Raw genomic sequence first — 18,929 nt, forward strand, 5'->3', positions numbered from 1 at the left:
CTGGAATTCACTTTTTGCACCATAGTTTGTAAAGTCTATAACTTTTACCCCCCCAAAAAATCCAATAAGTGTCTATTTATTGATCAAAGACATGTAGCACAATAAATTTAGACAAAAATGTATATAGACATTTTACTTTATTTGAAAAATGTCAGCACAGATAGTTAAAAAATCATTTTTTTGAGAAAATTCATGTCTTTTTTGATGAATATATTAAAAACTAAAAATCACAGCAGCAATCAAATAGCACCAAAAGAAAGCTGTATTAGTGACAAGAAAAGGAAGTAAAATTCATTTTAGATAGTAGGTTGTATGACCGAGCAATACACCGTTAAAGCTGCAGTGGTCTGAATGGGAAAAAAAAAGTGTCTGGTCCTTAAAGGGACTCCGAGCTCAGCGAAAAAAGTAAAGTTGTACTCACCAGGGTCTTTCTCCAGCCCAGTGCTGGTCGGGAGGTCCCACGCCGGCGTCCTGGCTCCTCTCCTTCACCCCGCTCCGGTATGGCTGACAGGCCGCAGCCCGGGCGACACTCGGTGGAGTGTCGGGCTGCAGCTTCCGCGTATGACGCGGATTACGTCACACGCCGGCCGCCTCGCGTCATCACGGCAGCCGGCGTGAAAGTACTGCGCATGCGCGATTAAAGCGCGCATGCGCAGTACTTTCACGCCGGCCGCCGTGATGACGCGAGGCGGCCGGCGTGTGACGTAATCCGCGTCATACGCGGAAGCTGCAGCCCGACACTCCACCGAGTGTCGCCCGGGCTGCGGCCTGTCAGCCATACCGGAGCGGGGTGAAGGAGAGGAGCCAGGACGCCGGCGTGGGACCTCCCGACCAGCACTGGGCTGGAGAAAGACCCTGGTGAGTACAACTTTACTTTTTTTGCTGAGCTCGGAGTCCCTTTAAAGTGGACCCAAATTAAAAATACAAGATTTCAGAAATAAAATCTATTTTTTAAATTATAATAATAAATAGCAGCCTTTTTTCAGCTGCATGATGACAAGTATAAAATATTTTACATTTATTGGAGGAACCCCTCCCTTCTTTTCAAATTGCCGGGATTTTTCCGGCAAACTGGTGGAGTAGATGGTGTCCAGCAATGGAGGAATTGCTAATGGCTGCCCCCAGTATAACCCTAGATATAAAAAGAAAAGGGTGAAAAGCATGCACTGAAATGATCATGGGTTTGAAGGAGTGTTTATTTATCTTTGTATGTGTCAGAGTGGTGCAACTAAATATTTTTAATAAAAAAAAATGTTTGGTTTGGGTCCGCTTTAAGGGGGTTTAAGGCTGCAGTCCTTAAAGAGAGTCTGAAGCGAGAATAAATCTCGCTTCAGAGCTCATATTCAGCAGGGGCATATGTGCCCCTGCTAAAACGCCGCCATTAGGCGGCTAAACGGCGGTCCCTTACCTCCCAAATCCTCTCCGTTGTTCCCGGGGATCTCTTCCACATAGAGGCAGGGCTAACTGCCGCAGCCCTGCCTCACGCGCATCTGTCAGTGCGTATCTCCGCCTCTCCCCTGCCCCTCTCAGTCTTCCTTTGCTCAGAGGGGCAGGGGAGAGGCGGCGATGCGCCACTGATAGACGGCGCTGAGAGGCAGGGCTGCAGCCGTTAGCCCTGCCTCAACAGCAGCAAAATCTACGACCAAGTTGGTCGTAGATTTTGCAGGGGGGGGGTTGGGGGGTAAGGGACCCCCGTGTAGCCGCGGGATAGCAGCGTTTTAGCACGGGCACACATGCCCCTGCTGAATATAAGCACTGAAGCGAGATTTATTCTCGCTTCAGTGTCTCTTTAAGTGGTTAAAGTGTACCTGTTGGGCATAAAATCAAAAATCAATTCTTTATTTTTATCTGGTAAACAAGTAATAAGGATGTTAACTAGGTAATCCAAAAGTTAAAATCACTATTACTTTTCTTGTTGATAAATAATCAATCATTCCCCAGTTTACCTGACTCTTATTTGGTACAAAATTTGGTACGCACAAAGGAAGTTGCAGAGCATGTTGGGTTGTCCTTTTTCGCTTCTCTACTTTCCCCCAGACTTAACTAATGCAGCCTGATTGGCTGAAGCCTCTTTCCCTCCTGTTTTCCCGTCCCACACCTCTGTTCCTCTCTGATTGGGCAATATTTCTCATATTCTCATATTTCTTGAGACAATGCACTTTCTATAGTGGAGGACAGGCAATGCATACACAATCAGGCAGAGGAGAGTAAGGCAAGAAATGACACCAGGATTGGCTTCAAAATAGCCACAGTTAAAATGGGAAATGCTAAGAAGGATTTTCTCTATTTTTTTGTAGTAAAATCATTAAAATCAAAACATGGACAGTACAATACATGTGTTAAATAAGTAGAGCAAGTATTTATCTACCTATATATGTGGGTTTTTTTTCTGAGATAGTATGGCTGACAGATTTGAACTTACTTGGAGTTTCTAATGGTTCCCCGCAGATGTCCCCCGCTATCGCGGACATTAGCACATAAAAATGTACGTTTTAATGTCCGCGATAGCTTCCTGCACCAGCGGAAATGCGTGCAAAGGTACTTGTTGCCGCCCGCTGACTCCAAGTCGGCAAAAACAAAACTAGCTGGCAGCGGGGAAGCGGAGGAGCTGTGAGTGACTGCGAGGGCACAGGATGGCTGCAGGGGGCTGGTAGATGCCTCAGGTATGTGAAAAACATTTTTATCTTAAGAGTTAAGGTACCCTTTAACCACTTGATGACCCAGCCTTTACCCCCCCCCTTAAGAACCAGCGTTGTTTTCGCTGATCTGTGCTGGGTGGGCTCTACAGCCCCCAGCACAGATCAAACACCAGGCAGAGTGAACAGATCGCCCCCCTTTTTTCCCCACTAGGGGGATGTTGTGCTGGGGGGGGTCTGATCGCTCCTGCCTGTGTGTGGCTGGCGGGGGGGGGGGCACCTCAAAGCCCCCTCCACCGCAGGATTCCCCCTCTCCCTCTCCTCCCTCCCTTCCCCGGAGATCGGAGGCTGCACAGGAACGGATCTGTCCTGTGCAGCCTCTAACAGGCTCCTGCCTGTCATGTGACAGCGATCCCCGGCCGCTGATTGGCCGGGGATCGCTGATCTGGTACAACGCTGCTACTGTTAGCAGCGTTGTACAAATGTAAACAAAGCAGATTATTTCCGCTTGTGTTTACATTTAGCCCGCGAGCCGCGATCGGCGGGCCGCAGGCTATTCACGGAGCCCCCCGCCGTGAATTGACAGAAAGCAGCCGCTCGCGCGAGCGGCTGCTTCCTGATTAATTAGCCTGCAGCCGGCGACGCAGATCTGCGTCGCTGGTCCTGCAGCTGCCACTTTGCCGACGCGCGTTATGAGTGCGCGGTCGGCAAGTGGTTAAAGGTGTGTACACACATTTAGTTTTACAGAGCTGTTAATTATAAAACAGTATTATCAGAAAGTTTAGATCAGTACTCAGTGTATCTTCAGATACGAAAATCTTATTAATGATAACAATATCACATTCCATAAATGTTATCATGTAATCACTTATCACCTTAGTGACACCATGGTGTCTAATGTAAACACATGACCTTGATTAATCACTAGGCAGCAATTTGGCAAAGGAATACAGTCTGCCAAGCAGCACAATTCCATTTACTTACATTCAGCCAGCATGCCCATCTGTTTACACTTCCTTAGTCGACACTCCTGACATTTCCTCCTCATGTACATGTCCATTTCACAGTTACCTCCATTCTTACATTTGTAAATAGCATTTTTAGTAATACTTCGTCTGAAAAACCCTGCAGGTTAAAAACAGAGTGGTAAGTATTTATGTGAAGTAGCTTGGTGGTCTTGCAGCATAAAAACTCCAGCTTTTTTTTTTACCAGCAATGACTCAATCTTCAAGGAGTTAGCATTTTCTCCTGTGTGGGAATTTTCCTTCCACGTCCCAAAAACAGATACTATTAGTTAATTGCCTATCTTCTAAATTTAGCTCTAGACTGTGGATGGATCATTAGATCGGGAGCAATGTTGAGGGAAAGTTAGTGACTTTAAAGGTCTACTATAGGAGGGGTAAGGGGGAAAAAAGAATTGAACTTACCTGGGGCTTCTAATGGTCATCTGCAGATGTCCTGTGCCTGCGCAGCAACTCACTGATGCTCCGGTCCTCGCCTCTGGTTCACTTCTGGAATTTCCGACTTTAAAGTCAGAAAACCACTGTGCCTGCGCGGCCATGTCCTTGCTCCCGCTGACATCAACAGGAGCATACTGTGCAGGCGCAGACCGTACTGGGCCTGTGCAATACACTCCTGGTGACGTCAGCGGCAGGGAAGGCGCAGCTGCGCAGGTGAAGTGGTTTTCCGACTTTAAAGTCGCAAATTCCGGAAGTGAACCGGAGGCGGGGACCGGGTGCACAGGATGTCTGAAGTGGACCGTTAGAAGCCCCAGGTAAGTTCAACTCTTTTTCCCCATACCCCCCTACAGTACTCCTTTAATTGTTCAACATTCTTTGTATGTAGAAACAGGTAAATAGTTCTTTGTTTCTTTTCCTTCTTTTTCTAACTAAAAGAATTAACCATTCAGGTGTGCAAGTTTCTCTTCAGTTAGGTCCCAGCTGGACTATAGCATTACCCTCACTGATAAAAAAAAATTACAACCATAGAACTCTTTCCTGGAAGAGAACAGCATCTGAGTGCAGGGATAGCTAAAAAGGTCAATAGTTCATATATTTTAGCTTTGGGACACTTAAAAGACATTGTCATTGAGTACAAACAATAAAACATGAAATCTACTTTTAAGTTTTTAAGCATAACCGCTTTCGGATGACACTAGTTGAAATCTGCGCCATGTTTGGGACCTGTTATCCCTGCCAGGACATAGATTTCAACTTCTCCACCGCACGCTCCCGTTGCTGCTGCCGATTATGATGCTATCCCATTGCTAAAGCCCACTTGCCCTGCTGTTGGTATGACACCAGAGCTCCGTGAGCCAGTCAGGCACCGATTTCATTGGCTCCTGACCCTGTGATCACTATACGCCAATCTCATTGTCTCACATTGATCACAGAATCAGGAGCCAATGAAATTGGTTCCTGACAGGCTCACAGAGTTCTGTTGTCATAGTGACGGCAGAGTGAGTGGGCTTTGGTGAGCAGCATGAACGGCAACAGCAGCGATTCCATGTGGCGAGAGCTCAGTAAGCTCTGTTTTTGGTACCAACAGTCTCTGGTCCTTAAAGGGCCAGAGACTGCTGGTATGCAAGTGATTGAAGAACTGATTTTTTCCTATGTTTGCACTGTGCTGGTTTGACTATGAATAACTTCTTTATTTCCTATGATAGCAAACTGAATGTTGGACTGCGTTTGGGACAAGAAAATGTGAATCCCACACAAAATAACAATAGTTTTATAGAAATTACAGTTATATATATTTAAATATTTATTTACCACATATTTAAGGAGCAGAAACAAATGTGTTGTGAGAACTGTGATTTATCCAAAGTTCTGATGAGCTTTAATTGTCCACTGCTCAGCATGTTTTGGGAACACACATTAGTAAAAAATAAACAAGGGCAGTATCACTTTTCTTGAGATTGCTAGGGGGTTGAATAAGTGAAATTAAACACAATTTTTGTGGATGACCCCTAGGTACACTATGCCTATTATGTTTTGTCATATAAAACATGTCCTCAGGAAATAAACCATATACCATGGGTGCAGCAGCATGTCCCCTTCAGTGTGCAGGTAACAAAAAAAAAAAATATGTCGCACACTATGAGCACTCCAGCAAATTGAGGGTGTGGTCAAAATAACTTGCATGTGGGACAAAATGTCAGGTATAACGTAAACACTTACCCTCCCACAGGACGAGTATCTATGTCCCTTCAAAACCACATTTCTGCTCACAGGGGCGTAGATAATCAATACAATACAATACAATACAATACAATAACATTTGTAAAGCGCTTTTCTCCCATAGGACTCAAAGCGCATTAGTCGTCCTTGTATACGATCACTGCGCGCAGGCGTGTATGCGGCAAGCCTGTGATTGGTGCCAAAACCAGTCAAAGTGTTAAATGGAATGATTGATGACTGTTCCAGGCAGTGAACAGTCACCATTCATTTAAAGTTAGTAAATATTACAAAGTTTCATATAACTGTTACTATACCTTCAGACCACTCTGCCTCCATGATCTGAAGATAATAGAGACTCACAAATTTGGTTTTAGCTACATGCTACAAATACATTACTGTATTTGCCCATAGCAAGCCCAGTTAACCCCTTGTCTCCCTGTGCCAACCCCTCTCCTTCCACTTTAGTTCTCCTCTCTTTCCACATAGATTTTTTTCCCCCGCTATACCTGCTGTAACATTACATATATATAACCCTTTGAAGGGAAGGGCCAATGCCTCACCAGATTATAGTACAGCAGGCAGTGTTGCTATTAACAGTGGCAATGGCAATCAGAGAGGGCAGCCAGGCCAGGGCCGAGCAGGCCATCAAGGCAGAGGCAAAAGCTACAACAGAGACTCAGTCACCCCAGAGTGGTCGCCTTCAAATATGGAGGCCCCAAATGTCTCTCCATTTCCAGCCAGAAGGCTTATGTCGTTTGAATTATTTTTAGTGACAAACTGAATCAAAAGCAATAAAATTGTTATTTTCCTTCTGTACCAAAATAAAAAAATCAAAACAAGAAAGAATGAATTGGAAAGAGAATGCATAAATTGTTATCTTAGGGACTCCATTTTTCAAATATGTATGCCATGAGGGTGTAATACTGTTATTTTTTGCAACTAAGGACTTGTATTTAATGATAGAGTACAACGAAAAAAACAAAAACACAAAATGGAAAAATACCATTTCCATATATTTATTTCCAAATAAAATATTGTCACCATAAATTGAACTAGGGACATAATTCAAATGCTGTAATAACCAGGGCAAATGGGCAAATAAAATGTGTGGGTTTTATCTACACTTTTATATTTTAAAACTATAATGCATGAAAACTGAGAAATAATGAATTTTTTCCTATTATTCTTCCTATCATTCCTGTTAAATTGCACATACAATAAAATAATTCTTAGCAAAAAAAGGTACTCCTCAAAGATACCCTAGTTTGTGTAGAAAAAACAAGATATAGATAGGTGTGATAAGTACTGATAAAGTTATTGCCGAATTAATGGAAGCAGAGCTGAAATGTGAAAATTGCTCAGTTTTTAAGGGGGAAAAACCCTTAGAGGTGAAGTGGTGTAATGAGGCAACAGCAGGCTGAACGCGGACGTGTGTCCGCGTCCGCATCAGCAGCGCAACCGCCCGCATGGCCGCATGCGGAACGCGGAGAAACGTCCACGTCCGCAGCGGTAGCACGATCCACCGTTCAGTCGCAGACCTCTCAGCGTACTCCACGTCGAGGCTGCACTCCTGGAACACCTTCACAGGCCTCATGGCATGCTGCTCGCCGAGACACCTCTCATGACAGTCTGGACCCCGTAGGGGCCGCGCGCGTGTGCAGTAGAGCCTTTTATACTCTTAGAAAGAGAGTCAGCTGACCAGCTGGTCAGCTGACCTCAGCAAGGTCCTTGAGCTGTACTGCAAGGTCCTTGAGCCACGTTGTGATTGGTTGAATGGCTGGGTGGGCTGTTTGAGTCCAGCACAGTATAAAAGCAGGCATTCTGTCAGTTGCAAGTTGTCTGCAGTCAGCGAATACTTGTGTGTTAGCACTCAGACCCTAGTCAGATCCCAAAGTGTGCTAGAACCAGCTGGAGCTGGGGATCCACACTTAGCCAGATTCTGTTGATAGCCTAAAGTACTATTGCATTATATTGTGTATGACCTTTTGCCTGTTATCTCTTTATCCTCTTGCCTCCTGATTTTGTACTTCGCCAGCCCGTACCGTTACCGACTATTGGCTTGGCTTCTGACTACCCTTGTGTTTCTCGATTCTGTACCTCTGCTCATCTGATTTCCCGTTGCTGACCTTGGCTTGACCTCTAATCTTGATTTCTGTCTGTCGATTCGGTACTTCTTTGCCAGTTCTGATACCGAACCGTTTTTCCGTTTGACTTTGCCCCCTTTAGTGGGTTTTCCACTAAAGGGTTAACTCTGCTGAGTTCTTCTTGCGGGGAACTCAGTAACTCCTCAGCATATCATTACTGTTGAGGAACGCAATTCTGCGTTCTTATCCTAGTCGCAGAATCGCACACACTGCCCTTCCTTCCAGAGGTCTCCATCCCTCTGAGTTAACGTCAGTGTGGTGGGTTTTCCACAAGTTATCTGTACCTTGTTTTCCAGAGTACGCATAAATATTTGTATTATTGGTGATGCCGCAGATCACCATATAATCAAATATATCTGTATTACTAGTGATACTGCGGATCACTAATAATCAGAAAACTCTGAAGTGTATACACCAAACACCACAACATTACAGTACTGCAGACCAGTAAAAGTAACATGGAGGGAGTTGCCGAGCAGTTGCAGACTTTAACTGCGGCAGTCGATGAGCTTAGAAACACCGTTGCTGCTCAGCAGGTCCAGATCAACCAGCTGACTGAGGCCTTTCAGAAACTGCCGGCACCACTTAATGTTCTACCCTCCCCAGCCAGTAGCGAGCCTAAGATGGCTCTTCCTGAAAGATTTTCTGGTTCTCGGTCCGACTTCAGTAATTTCAAAAATCGTTGTTTAGCCTATTTTCAGATGAGGCCCATATCATCTGGTTCTGAGGTACAGAGAGTAATTTTTATTAAAACTTTGTTACAAGGGGATTCTCAGACATGGGCGTTCAGCTTACCTGAGGGTCACTCTGCCTTATCTTCAGTGTCCGAGTTTTTCAAGAACATGGCCATCATATATGAGGATCCTGATTTAGCCGGCACTGCTGAGCGTAAACTCCGATGCCTAAAGCAAGGCAATCGTATGGTTGAGGAGTACGCTGCCGAGTTTAGAAGGTGGGCGGTCTCAGTGAGGTAGGATCAGTTCACTCTTCTAGACACATACATGACCGGTCTCTCCGAGTCCATTATTGATGTCATGATAAGCCACCCTGAGCCCAAAGATGTAGATGCAGCTATTGCCTTATCGGTTAAGATCGATAGACGCATTCGCTATCATAAAAAGGGCAGGTCATCTGTGCTAGTTAGAACGCCCTCTACTGTTGGTTCCCCTGAGGTTCCAGAGGAGGAGCCAATGCAGTTGGGGCACGGACGACTCTCAGTCGCTGAGAAAGCTAGGAGAAGGAAGGAGGGTCTGTGTCTATATTGTGGGGAAAAGGGTCATCGAGTGCAGAACTGCAGTAAGAAGGCGGAAAACTTGTCCGCTTAGGGATGGTTGGAGGTACCACCCTAAGCGAGCCAGTTCTACCTCCATGTCAGAATAAAATCTTGCTGCCCTGTTCTCTTCATTGGGAGAACAGTGACTTCCTAACCTCTGCATTTGTTGACTCTGGGTCAGCTGCCAACTTCATTGACAGAGACCTGGCTTTAAACTTTAACATTCCCATTCTTCCCATACAAAGACACATTTATGTTACAGCAATCGATGACTCTCCTTTACAGAACAAGACACCTCTTTGTCAAACTCCGCCGCTCACACTTCAGGTTGGAGTATTGCACACTGAGGTCATCCAGTTCTATGTTTTAAAGATGGCCACCTCATCCGTCATATTGGGGCTACCATGGTTGAAGAAGCATTCCCCTCAAATAGACTGGAAAGAGGGCCAATTATCTGCCTGGTCCTCCTATTGTCAGGAGAATTGTCTTAAATCCATTTCTGTGTGTGCTTCAGAGGTCCAGGTCCAGGGGGTCCCACCTCAGTACACTGATTTTTCCGACGTATTTTGTCCTCGATCTGCTGACAGGTTGCCTCCACATAGACCCTATGACTGCCCCATTGAATTGAGACCGGGTACACTGCCTCCTAGGGGTCGTTTGTACAACCTCTCCAGCCCTGAAAAGGTGGCAATGAAAGATTACATCAAGGAGAACTTGGAGAAGGGATTTATCCGTGCCTCCAAGTCTCCTGCTGGTGCAGGTTTCTTTTTTGTTAAAAAGAAGGATGGTGGTCTTCGCCCCTGCATAGACTACAGGCAGCTAAACAAAATCACCATAAAAAATCGATACCCTCTTCCACTCATTGATGACCTGTTTACTCAGATTACTGAGGCCTGTGTTTTTTCAAAGTTAGACTTGAGGGGGGCATACAATCTTATTCGGATCAGAGAGGGCGACGAGTGGAAGACCGCATTTAACACTCCTGACGGTCACTATGAGTATTTAGTTATGCCCTTTGGATTGTGCAATGCCCCAGCTGTCTTTCAGGAGTTTGTAAACGATATTTTCAGAGATGTGTCTGGCAGGTTTACAGTGGTCTATCTTGATGATATTTTAATTTTTTCAAAAAATTTACAGGAACACAGGAAGCATGTAAAATTTGTGTTACAGAAGCTCAGGGAGAACCAGTTATATGCTAAGCTGGAGAAATGCCTCTTCGAGGTGAAAGAGGTGGCATTTTTAGGGTATATTATATCCACCTCTGGACTGGCAATGGATCCAAGCAAAGTCTCAGCAGTGTTGGATTGGCCGCAACCTTCAGGCCTCAAAGCCCTGCAGAGATTTTTAGGCTTTGCTAACTATTATAGGCGGTTTATTAGGGGGTACTCTTCAGTTGTTGCCCCCATGACCCAGTTGACCAAGAAAGGCGCTGATGCGACTAACTGGTCACCAGAAGCCATTGAGGCCTTTCAATCATTAAAAAAATCTTTTTGTTCCGCCCCCATATTGCGTCATGTTGACGTCACCCGCCCCTTCATAGTAGAGGTAGATGCATCGGAGGTTGGGGTTGGGGCAGTCCTCTCGCAAGCTTTTGGACCTGATAATAAGGTTCATCCTTGTGCATTTTTTTCAAGAAAGTTTGCACCGGCAGAGAGGAATTATGATGTGGGGAACCGGGAATTGTTGGCTGTTAAGTTAGCTCTAGAGGAGTGGCGTCATTGGTTAGAGGGGGCAGAATTTCCCTTTACTGTTTATACTGACCATAAGAACCTCGAATACATTGAGAAGGCCAAGAGGTTAACACCCAGGCAGGCGAGATGGGCACTTTTTTTTTCCCGGTTTGATTTTATCATAACCTATAAGCCTGGGGATAAGAATGTTAAGGCTGACGCCTTATCCAGGTGTTTTGAATCTGAATCTGCCCCACCAGCCACTCCTGTCAATATTCTACCTGAGAGGTATTTTCTGGCAGCCACTGAGATCTCCGAAGACTTGTCAAAATCGCTTATTGCATGCCAGTCCAATGTTCCCAATGGAAAACCTGAGGGACTTCTGTACGTCCCTATTCGTTTTCGGGAACGGGTGCTCCAGATGTTTCATGAACATAAGAATGTGGGACATCCAGGTATTGCCAGAACCCAGGAACTCTTGAATAGGGCAGTCTGGTGGCCTTCTTACATGTCTGATTGTGAGGAATTTGTTAAGTCCTGCTCTGTCTGTGCCAGGAGTAAGTCCTCCAGAAAAGCTCCAGCAGGCTCTCTTCAGCCCCTGCCTTCTCCACAGGTTCCATGGTCCCACATTTCCATGGATTTTGTGGGGGAGCTGCCTGAATCTGAAGGTAACACTGTCATCTGGGTTGTTACGGACAGATTTAGTAAAATGGCACATTTCGTTGCTCTGTCTGGGTTTCCATCTGCCCGTAAATTGGCAGATTTATTTATTAATAACATCTTTAAGTTACATGGAATTCCGGTGGATATTGTATCTGATAGGGGGGTACAATTTGTGTCAAAGTTCTGGAGGGCCTTTTGTAAAGATCTGGGGATTTCTTTATCATTCTCTTCAGGTTACCATCCCCAGACTAATGGGCAGACAGAGAGGATCAATCAGTCCATGGAGCAGTTTCTTAGATGTTACATAGCAGATGCACAACATCTCTGGACAAGATTCCTCCCATTTGCTGAATTTGCCCACAATAACTTGAAAAACGCATCCTCTGGTTATTCTCCCTTTCAGATTGTCAATGGGAAGTGTCCCAAGTTTACGTCACTTCCAGTCAAGGAGTCACCTCTTCCAGCTCTCCAGGAATGGCAGGGGACTTTCAGAGAGATCTGGGGGAAGGTCAGAGATAATTTGGACAAAGCTTTTTCTGTTCAAAAGAAATTTGCTGATAGAAGACGTTCCACGGAGTGGAACTTTATTCCAGGGGATTATGTTTGGGTCTCTACTAGACACATTCCTCTCAGGCAACCATCAGCAAAATTAGGTCCTCGCTTTATCGGGCCTTTCCCTATAGAGAGTAAGATCAATGAGGTCACTTACAAGGTAAAATTACCTACTAATATGAGATGTGGCAGGACTTATCATGTTTCTTTATTGAAGCCTGCGGTAAGGGTAGATTCTACTCCCCCTGCTCCTGTGGTAGTGGATGGGGAATTGGAATATGAAGTCCAGGACATTTTAGATTCCCGTTTCTCACGCAACAAGCTCCAGTATCTGGTGCACTGGAAGGGGTACGGGCCAGAAGAGAGGTCATGGGTTCCCCTTCGAGATCTTCATGCTGAGGAGAAAAGGAGGAGATTTCATGAGTTGTATCCTGGGAAACCGGGTGAGGCATGCCCGGAGGTCATGCCTGAAAGGGGGGGTACTGTAATGAGGCAACAGCAGGCTGAACGCGGACGTGTGTCCGCGTCCGCATCAGCAGCGCAACCGCCCGCATGGCCGCATGCGGAACGCGGAGAAACGTCCACGTCCGCAGCGGTAGCACGATCCACCGTTCAGTCGCAGACCTCTCAGCGTACTCCACGTCGAGGCTGCACTCCTGGAACACCTTCACAGGCCTCATGGCATGCTGCTCGCCGAGACACCTCTCATGACAGTCTGGACCCCGTAGGGGCCGCGCGCGTGTGCAGTAGAGCCTTTTATACTCTTAGAAAGAGAGTCAGCTGACCAGCTGGTCAGCTGACCTCAGCAAGGTCCTTGAGCTGTACTGCAAGGTCCTTGAGCCACGTTGTGATTGGTTGAATGGCTGGGTGGGCTGTTTGAGTCCAGCACAGTATAAAAGCAGGCATTCTGTCAGTTGCAAGTTGTCTGCAGTCAGCGAATACTTGTGTGTTAGCACTCAGACCCTAGTCAGATCCCAAAGTGTGCTAGAACCAGCTGGAGCTGGGGATCCACACTTAGCCAGATTCTGTTGATAGCCTAAAGTACTATTGCATTATATTGTGTATGACCTTTTGCCTGTTATCTCTTTATCCTCTTGCCTCCTGATTTTGTACTTCGCCAGCCCGTACCGTTACCGACTATTGGCTTGGCTTCTGACTACCCTTGTGTTTCTCGATTCTGTACCTCTGCTCATCTGATTTCCCGTTGCTGACCTTGGCTTGACCTCTAATCTTGATTTCTGTCTGTCGATTCGGTACTTCTTTGCCAGTTCTGATACCGAACCGTTTTTCTGTTTGACTTTGCCCCCTTTAGTGGGTTTTCCACTAAAGGGTTAACTCTGCTGAGTTCTTCTTGCGGGGAACTCAGTAACTCCTCAGCATATCATTACTGTTGAGGAACGCAATTCTGCGTTCTTATCCTAGTCGCAGAATCGCACACACTGCCCTTCCTTCCAGAGGTCTCCATCCCTCTGAGTTAACGTCAGTGTGGTGGGTTTTCCACAAGTTATCTGTACCTTGTTTTCCAGAGTACGCATAAATATTTGTATTATTGGTGATGCCGCAGATCACCATATAATCAAATATATCTGTATTACTAGTGATACTGCGGATCACTAATAATCAGAAAACTCTGAAGTGTATACACCAAACACCACAACATTACAAGTGGTTCAAAGTATTTCAAATTCAACAACAAAAACAAATGCCAGGAAGATGTCAAAGGAAGACCAAGCTCAAAACAATTAACATCATTATTAGGCGTGTGACCCTCAAACAGTATAATTAGGCAGCATATCCACCCATACTTCATAATTAGGCATACATGGAAACATAATTAAACAAAGTGCCCTCTAAATAATACTCAGTGTCCCAAAAATTACAATATTCTGAGTGTTTCCCAAAATAAGAATATGCAGATAAAAATATGCAGAGCGTTTCCCACAATAAAATTATGCAGAGTGTTTCCCACGATAAGTGCACCCAAAAACAACAATATGCAGAGTGCCTCCCAAAATAACAATATGCAGAGTGCCTCTCAAAATAATAATACGCAGAGTGCCTCCCAAAATAACAATATACAAAGTGCCCCTCTAGAAATAATATGCAGACTGCCCCCGTCAAATAACAATATGTACAGTGCCCCCCCCACACACACACACACACACATTTGCACAATATAAACTACAAGCAGAGTAGAGTTCCCACCCTCAAAAAATCCCACTGCCAAAAAAACGCACCCACAAATAACTATAGGCAGAGGTCCTCCCAAAGCAGCTATTGACAGAATGCCCCACACAACTAACTATAGGCATGCTGCCCCCACAATTTATATGCAGAATGTACTCGACTAATAATAGGTAGAGTGCCCCCCACAAATAAAAGGCAGAGTCCCTCCCCAATCTTTGGTGTTCAGTGGTTCCTGCAAAAGGAACCATACTTTCCAGCCGCATGCCGCAGTATGACTCATTTCACTCTGCCAGAATGCCGAACCTCCTACATGATTTGCAGCACTCCCTGAAGACCTTGGTGATGTGGCAAAGTGCAAATAAATATATGCAGAGCACGTTACTTGGCAAACTGCATTTGGCCCACCATGTACAGGAAGACCTTAGAATACAGATTGTGCATGTTTAGTGACCAAGGGATTGATTTAGAGTATAATCAGTTGTTTAATGTAGGCAAAATGGTCAGCACCACCATAAAGTAAAAATTAGCTCATTATTGTAATTATAGTTTTCTCCAATCAGAGCTGAGCTACCACAGCTAGCGCCTGTCAGCACCACCCTACTGGCCAGTAGATCTTATGGAAAACTCAGTTATTTACACATGATCATAGCACCCTGTGCATAGCCAGCTTTTCACTGTAAATATAAGAAAAGGATAAGTTCATGTCAGTGTGTGCGTCATCACTGCAAGAGTTATTCTTGAAAGTTAGTTGTTAGTCACTTCTTGTTAGTTCTGCAGCCCACTCATAAGCAGAGGAAGAACAGCCAAGCTGCTGTAATCTACAATCAAGGTACATACTGTAGTACATACAAATACTGAGCAAACACATAAATCAAATGAATAGTTTTTTTGTTCTTCTATTGAGCAACATAAGCAAACAAGGTAGGCGGAGGAAATTACACACCAGTATTGCATCACAAAAAGTTACTTTTGACATAAGCTGGAAAACTGAAAGACTAGATACATCATAGTGACATAGAGGCATCATAGTGACATATAGTAGAATGCAGTCAATCATTCAGGATACCCACATTTATGTTCATTTTCCTGTTTTTCAGCTCATGATTTGGATACGCTAGCAACTTGTGCCCCTGACTGTCTCAATGTAATTTCCTCCTTCATGTCCTTACGTTTTCTGAAACTTATATATGGACCAATTCTGAAATGGAAATCTTCCCACCTCACACCTCAATTCAATGCTCCTACCAGACATATAACAAGAAAAAACACATAAGGTGAGGGTTTTACCGGTCCATAGCAAATCCAACACAGCAGGATTTGTTAAATGTAGCTATTAATTATAAACTTAAAATTAGCCAGTGGATATAACAAGTATCATAAAAGTTCACATGTCAACATAATTGATATCAAAATTGTGCCTGACACATGTTTTGCAGCCTTCAAACCAGTCAACCAGCTTCAGCAAAGCGTTGAGGTTCTAATAGTTGTGACAACAGGTTTTTGAAACAGTATGAATGATCAATTGTACACCCTCAGTTAGATATGCATCAAGCATCCTTTTTCATCTGGCCACAGCACAGACAGATAAATCCTAGACCAAAATTGGTCACTGGGTGGCTGGAGTACTCCAGCCAGCCATGCCAGACACAAAGACGAGCTACTACATAGCAATCCACGACTGGATGGCCCCCAGTCATTTCAACTATATGCTCATTTGAGGTATTGGCCTAATTCCCACCCAGTGACCAACCCCACCTTGCCAGTGATACTCAGACTAGGCTATTTATATATGCAGAATTCTCCTCCCAGAGCATTCTGGGAGAGCAGGTATATTGTGTACTGGCTTCGGATCTTTCAGTAAATGAACATTCTGCAGAGCAGTACCAGCCAGGACTAGAGATGTCACCACCTGTGTTAAATTGAAGAATGTAAATCCAGGCGAAGAAAAATGTTACAACAGGCAAACACTGACTAAATAAGGCTTTCTGTAACCTGTTGCTTGTTTTTTCCGTGCTTGAATAAACTACCTCTGCATTGGAGTGCCGGAGTCCGTCTTCCTCTTTTTAGATTGTACTGACTAAATAATGTAGAAATTAATATTGAAAAAATAAGGAATTTTATTAATTATGTTATTTTCACTACAGTTTAATTGCCATGTAAATGGGTCAAAATGTATACTTGTCTCCTCCACCCAAAAAAGCATAATTGCCAGGAAAAAAGTGAACAGCCTTCAAACTGAACAGCCCTAGCATATCTACACAACGTCATTCTTAAACAGAAATAAGAGGTATACGGAAGCGGAAATATTTATTTCCTTTTAAGCAACAACAGTTGCCTGGCAGTGCTTCTGATCTATTTGGCTGCAGTATTACCTGAATCACACAAGAAACAAGCATGCAGCTAATCTTGTCAGATTTGACAATAATGTCAGAAACACCGGATCTGCATATTAAACAGGCAGTTCAAGTTCTTACACGTTAATGACATGATCCATCAACCAAAGAATAAGCAAGGTATAGTCCTGACAAGCCAGGGGTCATACACAAAGAATCCAATTCATCGTCAATACCAAGGGATAAGAAGGCCCTGTTAAAACTGTTAAAAGTAGGGTCCGGTTCCAAATGTGGAAAACTTTTTGGTCAGTCAATCGTAATGTTAATTGTCTGCTGTTGTCTTAATACTGCTTTTTGTACAAAATATACCTAAATAAGCGGATTTTAACAATAAAACTTTTTTTGCTATATAAATTACCATATTTTCTAATCAACCTGTGTGATAGCAGCAGGAGGTAAGCTATTTCTGATACTCTTTACTTAATATTATGTTAATATTGTATCTCTTTGTTCCTATATATTACACTTGTAAAATACCAGTTCTGGATAAGGTCATTATTTTTTTTATGGAATTGTGAACTTTTTTTGGGATAGTGATTACCCAAGCACAACAGTGATAAGTTAATTACCTTGGTAGAATGTGATAGAAAATACAGTAGGATGGTCCTCACAAAAGGTGAGTTGCCTAAAAGGCATCACAAGAACAACTAAAGGTAGCCATACACTGGTCGATTTGCTATCAGATTTCAGCCTGAAACCGATCACAATCTGTGGTGATGCTGTCGCTGCCTTCCCCCCCCCCCCCAGCATACAATACCTGCTCCGGCCAGCGTGTGTCTCGCTGTCACCACTGTCTTCTTCTCCGCTGGGCTCCAGGTTCCAGCTGGCTTCACTTCTTTCTGTCTGGGGAAGTTTAAACAGTAGAGGGCGCTCTACTGTTTAAACTTCCTGCCGGGACAGGAAGAAGTGAAGCCTGCTGGACTCGGAGCAGCAGTGACCAGGGGACTCGCGGCGGCGGAACAGGTAATGTAGTGCTGCTGTATTGCGTCGGGCATTCGAACGCCGCTATCAACGCACTCCCGACCCGCCGGCGATTGAGCAAAATCTTCCGCACGGACGGCTCGACGGGAAACGATGGGAATGATTGATTTCGGACAGAAATCAATAGTTTGTATTTGCATTTGCGCAACGATTTTACAACAGATTCGATCACAGTGATCGAATCTGCTGTCTTTTGGCGGGAAAATCTTTAGGTGTATGGGCCCCTTAAAAATACTACACCATATTGGCTCCCCTTTGACTCTCACATCCTTTTTTATTGTAGGATTCATTCAATTTGGGACTCGTCCAGACACAAGTACTGAACTGGGATTGTAGCATTTAATTCTGAATTGTACGTAATATCAAAACTGTTGTGTGTAACTTTTTAGTATATTATATAATGCTGAGATCTTCCGCAGTACTTTACAGAGTACATAGCCATATCACTAACCATCTCTCATAGGGGATCACACTGTAATGTCTTTAATAGTCCTTAGAAAGAAACAATTAGTTAATCAACCTATTTTTGGAATGAAACCTGGAGTGCCCCCCACCCATAGCTCCCATACAGTGGGCATTCATTATCATTATACTGAATATTTACAATGCTTATTTTGTGTGAAATAAAAACACAAGAGAAGCACAATATCCTGTGCACACTAAGGCTGCTTACACACCAAGACGTTACAGGCGCACGTTAGTGCGCCTGTAACGCTCCCCCAACGCACAGCAATGTAACACAAGTGGGCTGTTCACACAGCCCACGTTGCGTTACATGTAACGCTGCACGTTCTGTGCAAAGTGCAGCATGCTACGGCGTTGGAGCGGCTATAGCCGCGTTAGACTGTTTGCACATGCGCAGTGGGGGGCGGAGAGGAGGCGGGGAGAGCCAGCTACAGTAGCCGCGCACATGGCTACTTAATATTCACTGCACTGGCGGGCGCTGATTGGCCGGCGGGACCACGTGATGCGGAGTGTCTCGCTCCGCATCACGTGGTCCCGCTGGCCAATCAGCGCCACTCTGGGAGACATTATAGGACTCGAGCCGCCTAACGCGGCTCACTCTACCGTCGGCTCTTGCAGCACCATACGTTGTGTTAGGTGCACGTTATGCGACCTTAACGTGGCACCTAATGCAACGTCTTGGTGTGCAAGAAGCCTAACACCATATCGCACAATCTTCCACTGGATATGGAATGATTCTCTGCCTCACCCTTCCTAGTGAGGTCTTGCCCAACTATTATAATCATA

General features: G+C 44.6%; 1 protein-coding gene across 1 annotated transcript in view; it reads right to left on the reverse strand.

Annotated features, from left to right (window-relative positions):
* The window catches only part of NR1H4 (nuclear receptor subfamily 1 group H member 4), a 178,171-nt gene that overhangs the window by 70,265 nt on the left and 88,977 nt on the right, over positions 1 to 18,929 (reverse strand). The window contains exon 4 of the mRNA XM_068276980.1: positions 3,621 to 3,761. Within this exon, the coding sequence (XP_068133081.1) occupies positions 3,621 to 3,761 (141 nt within the window). The remainder of the gene's footprint in view (positions 1 to 3,620; positions 3,762 to 18,929) is intronic.

The sequence above is a fragment of the Hyperolius riggenbachi genome, chromosome 3 (assembly GCF_040937935.1).
Source record: "Hyperolius riggenbachi isolate aHypRig1 chromosome 3, aHypRig1.pri, whole genome shotgun sequence".
Lineage (NCBI taxonomy): Eukaryota > Metazoa > Chordata > Amphibia > Anura > Hyperoliidae > Hyperolius > Hyperolius riggenbachi.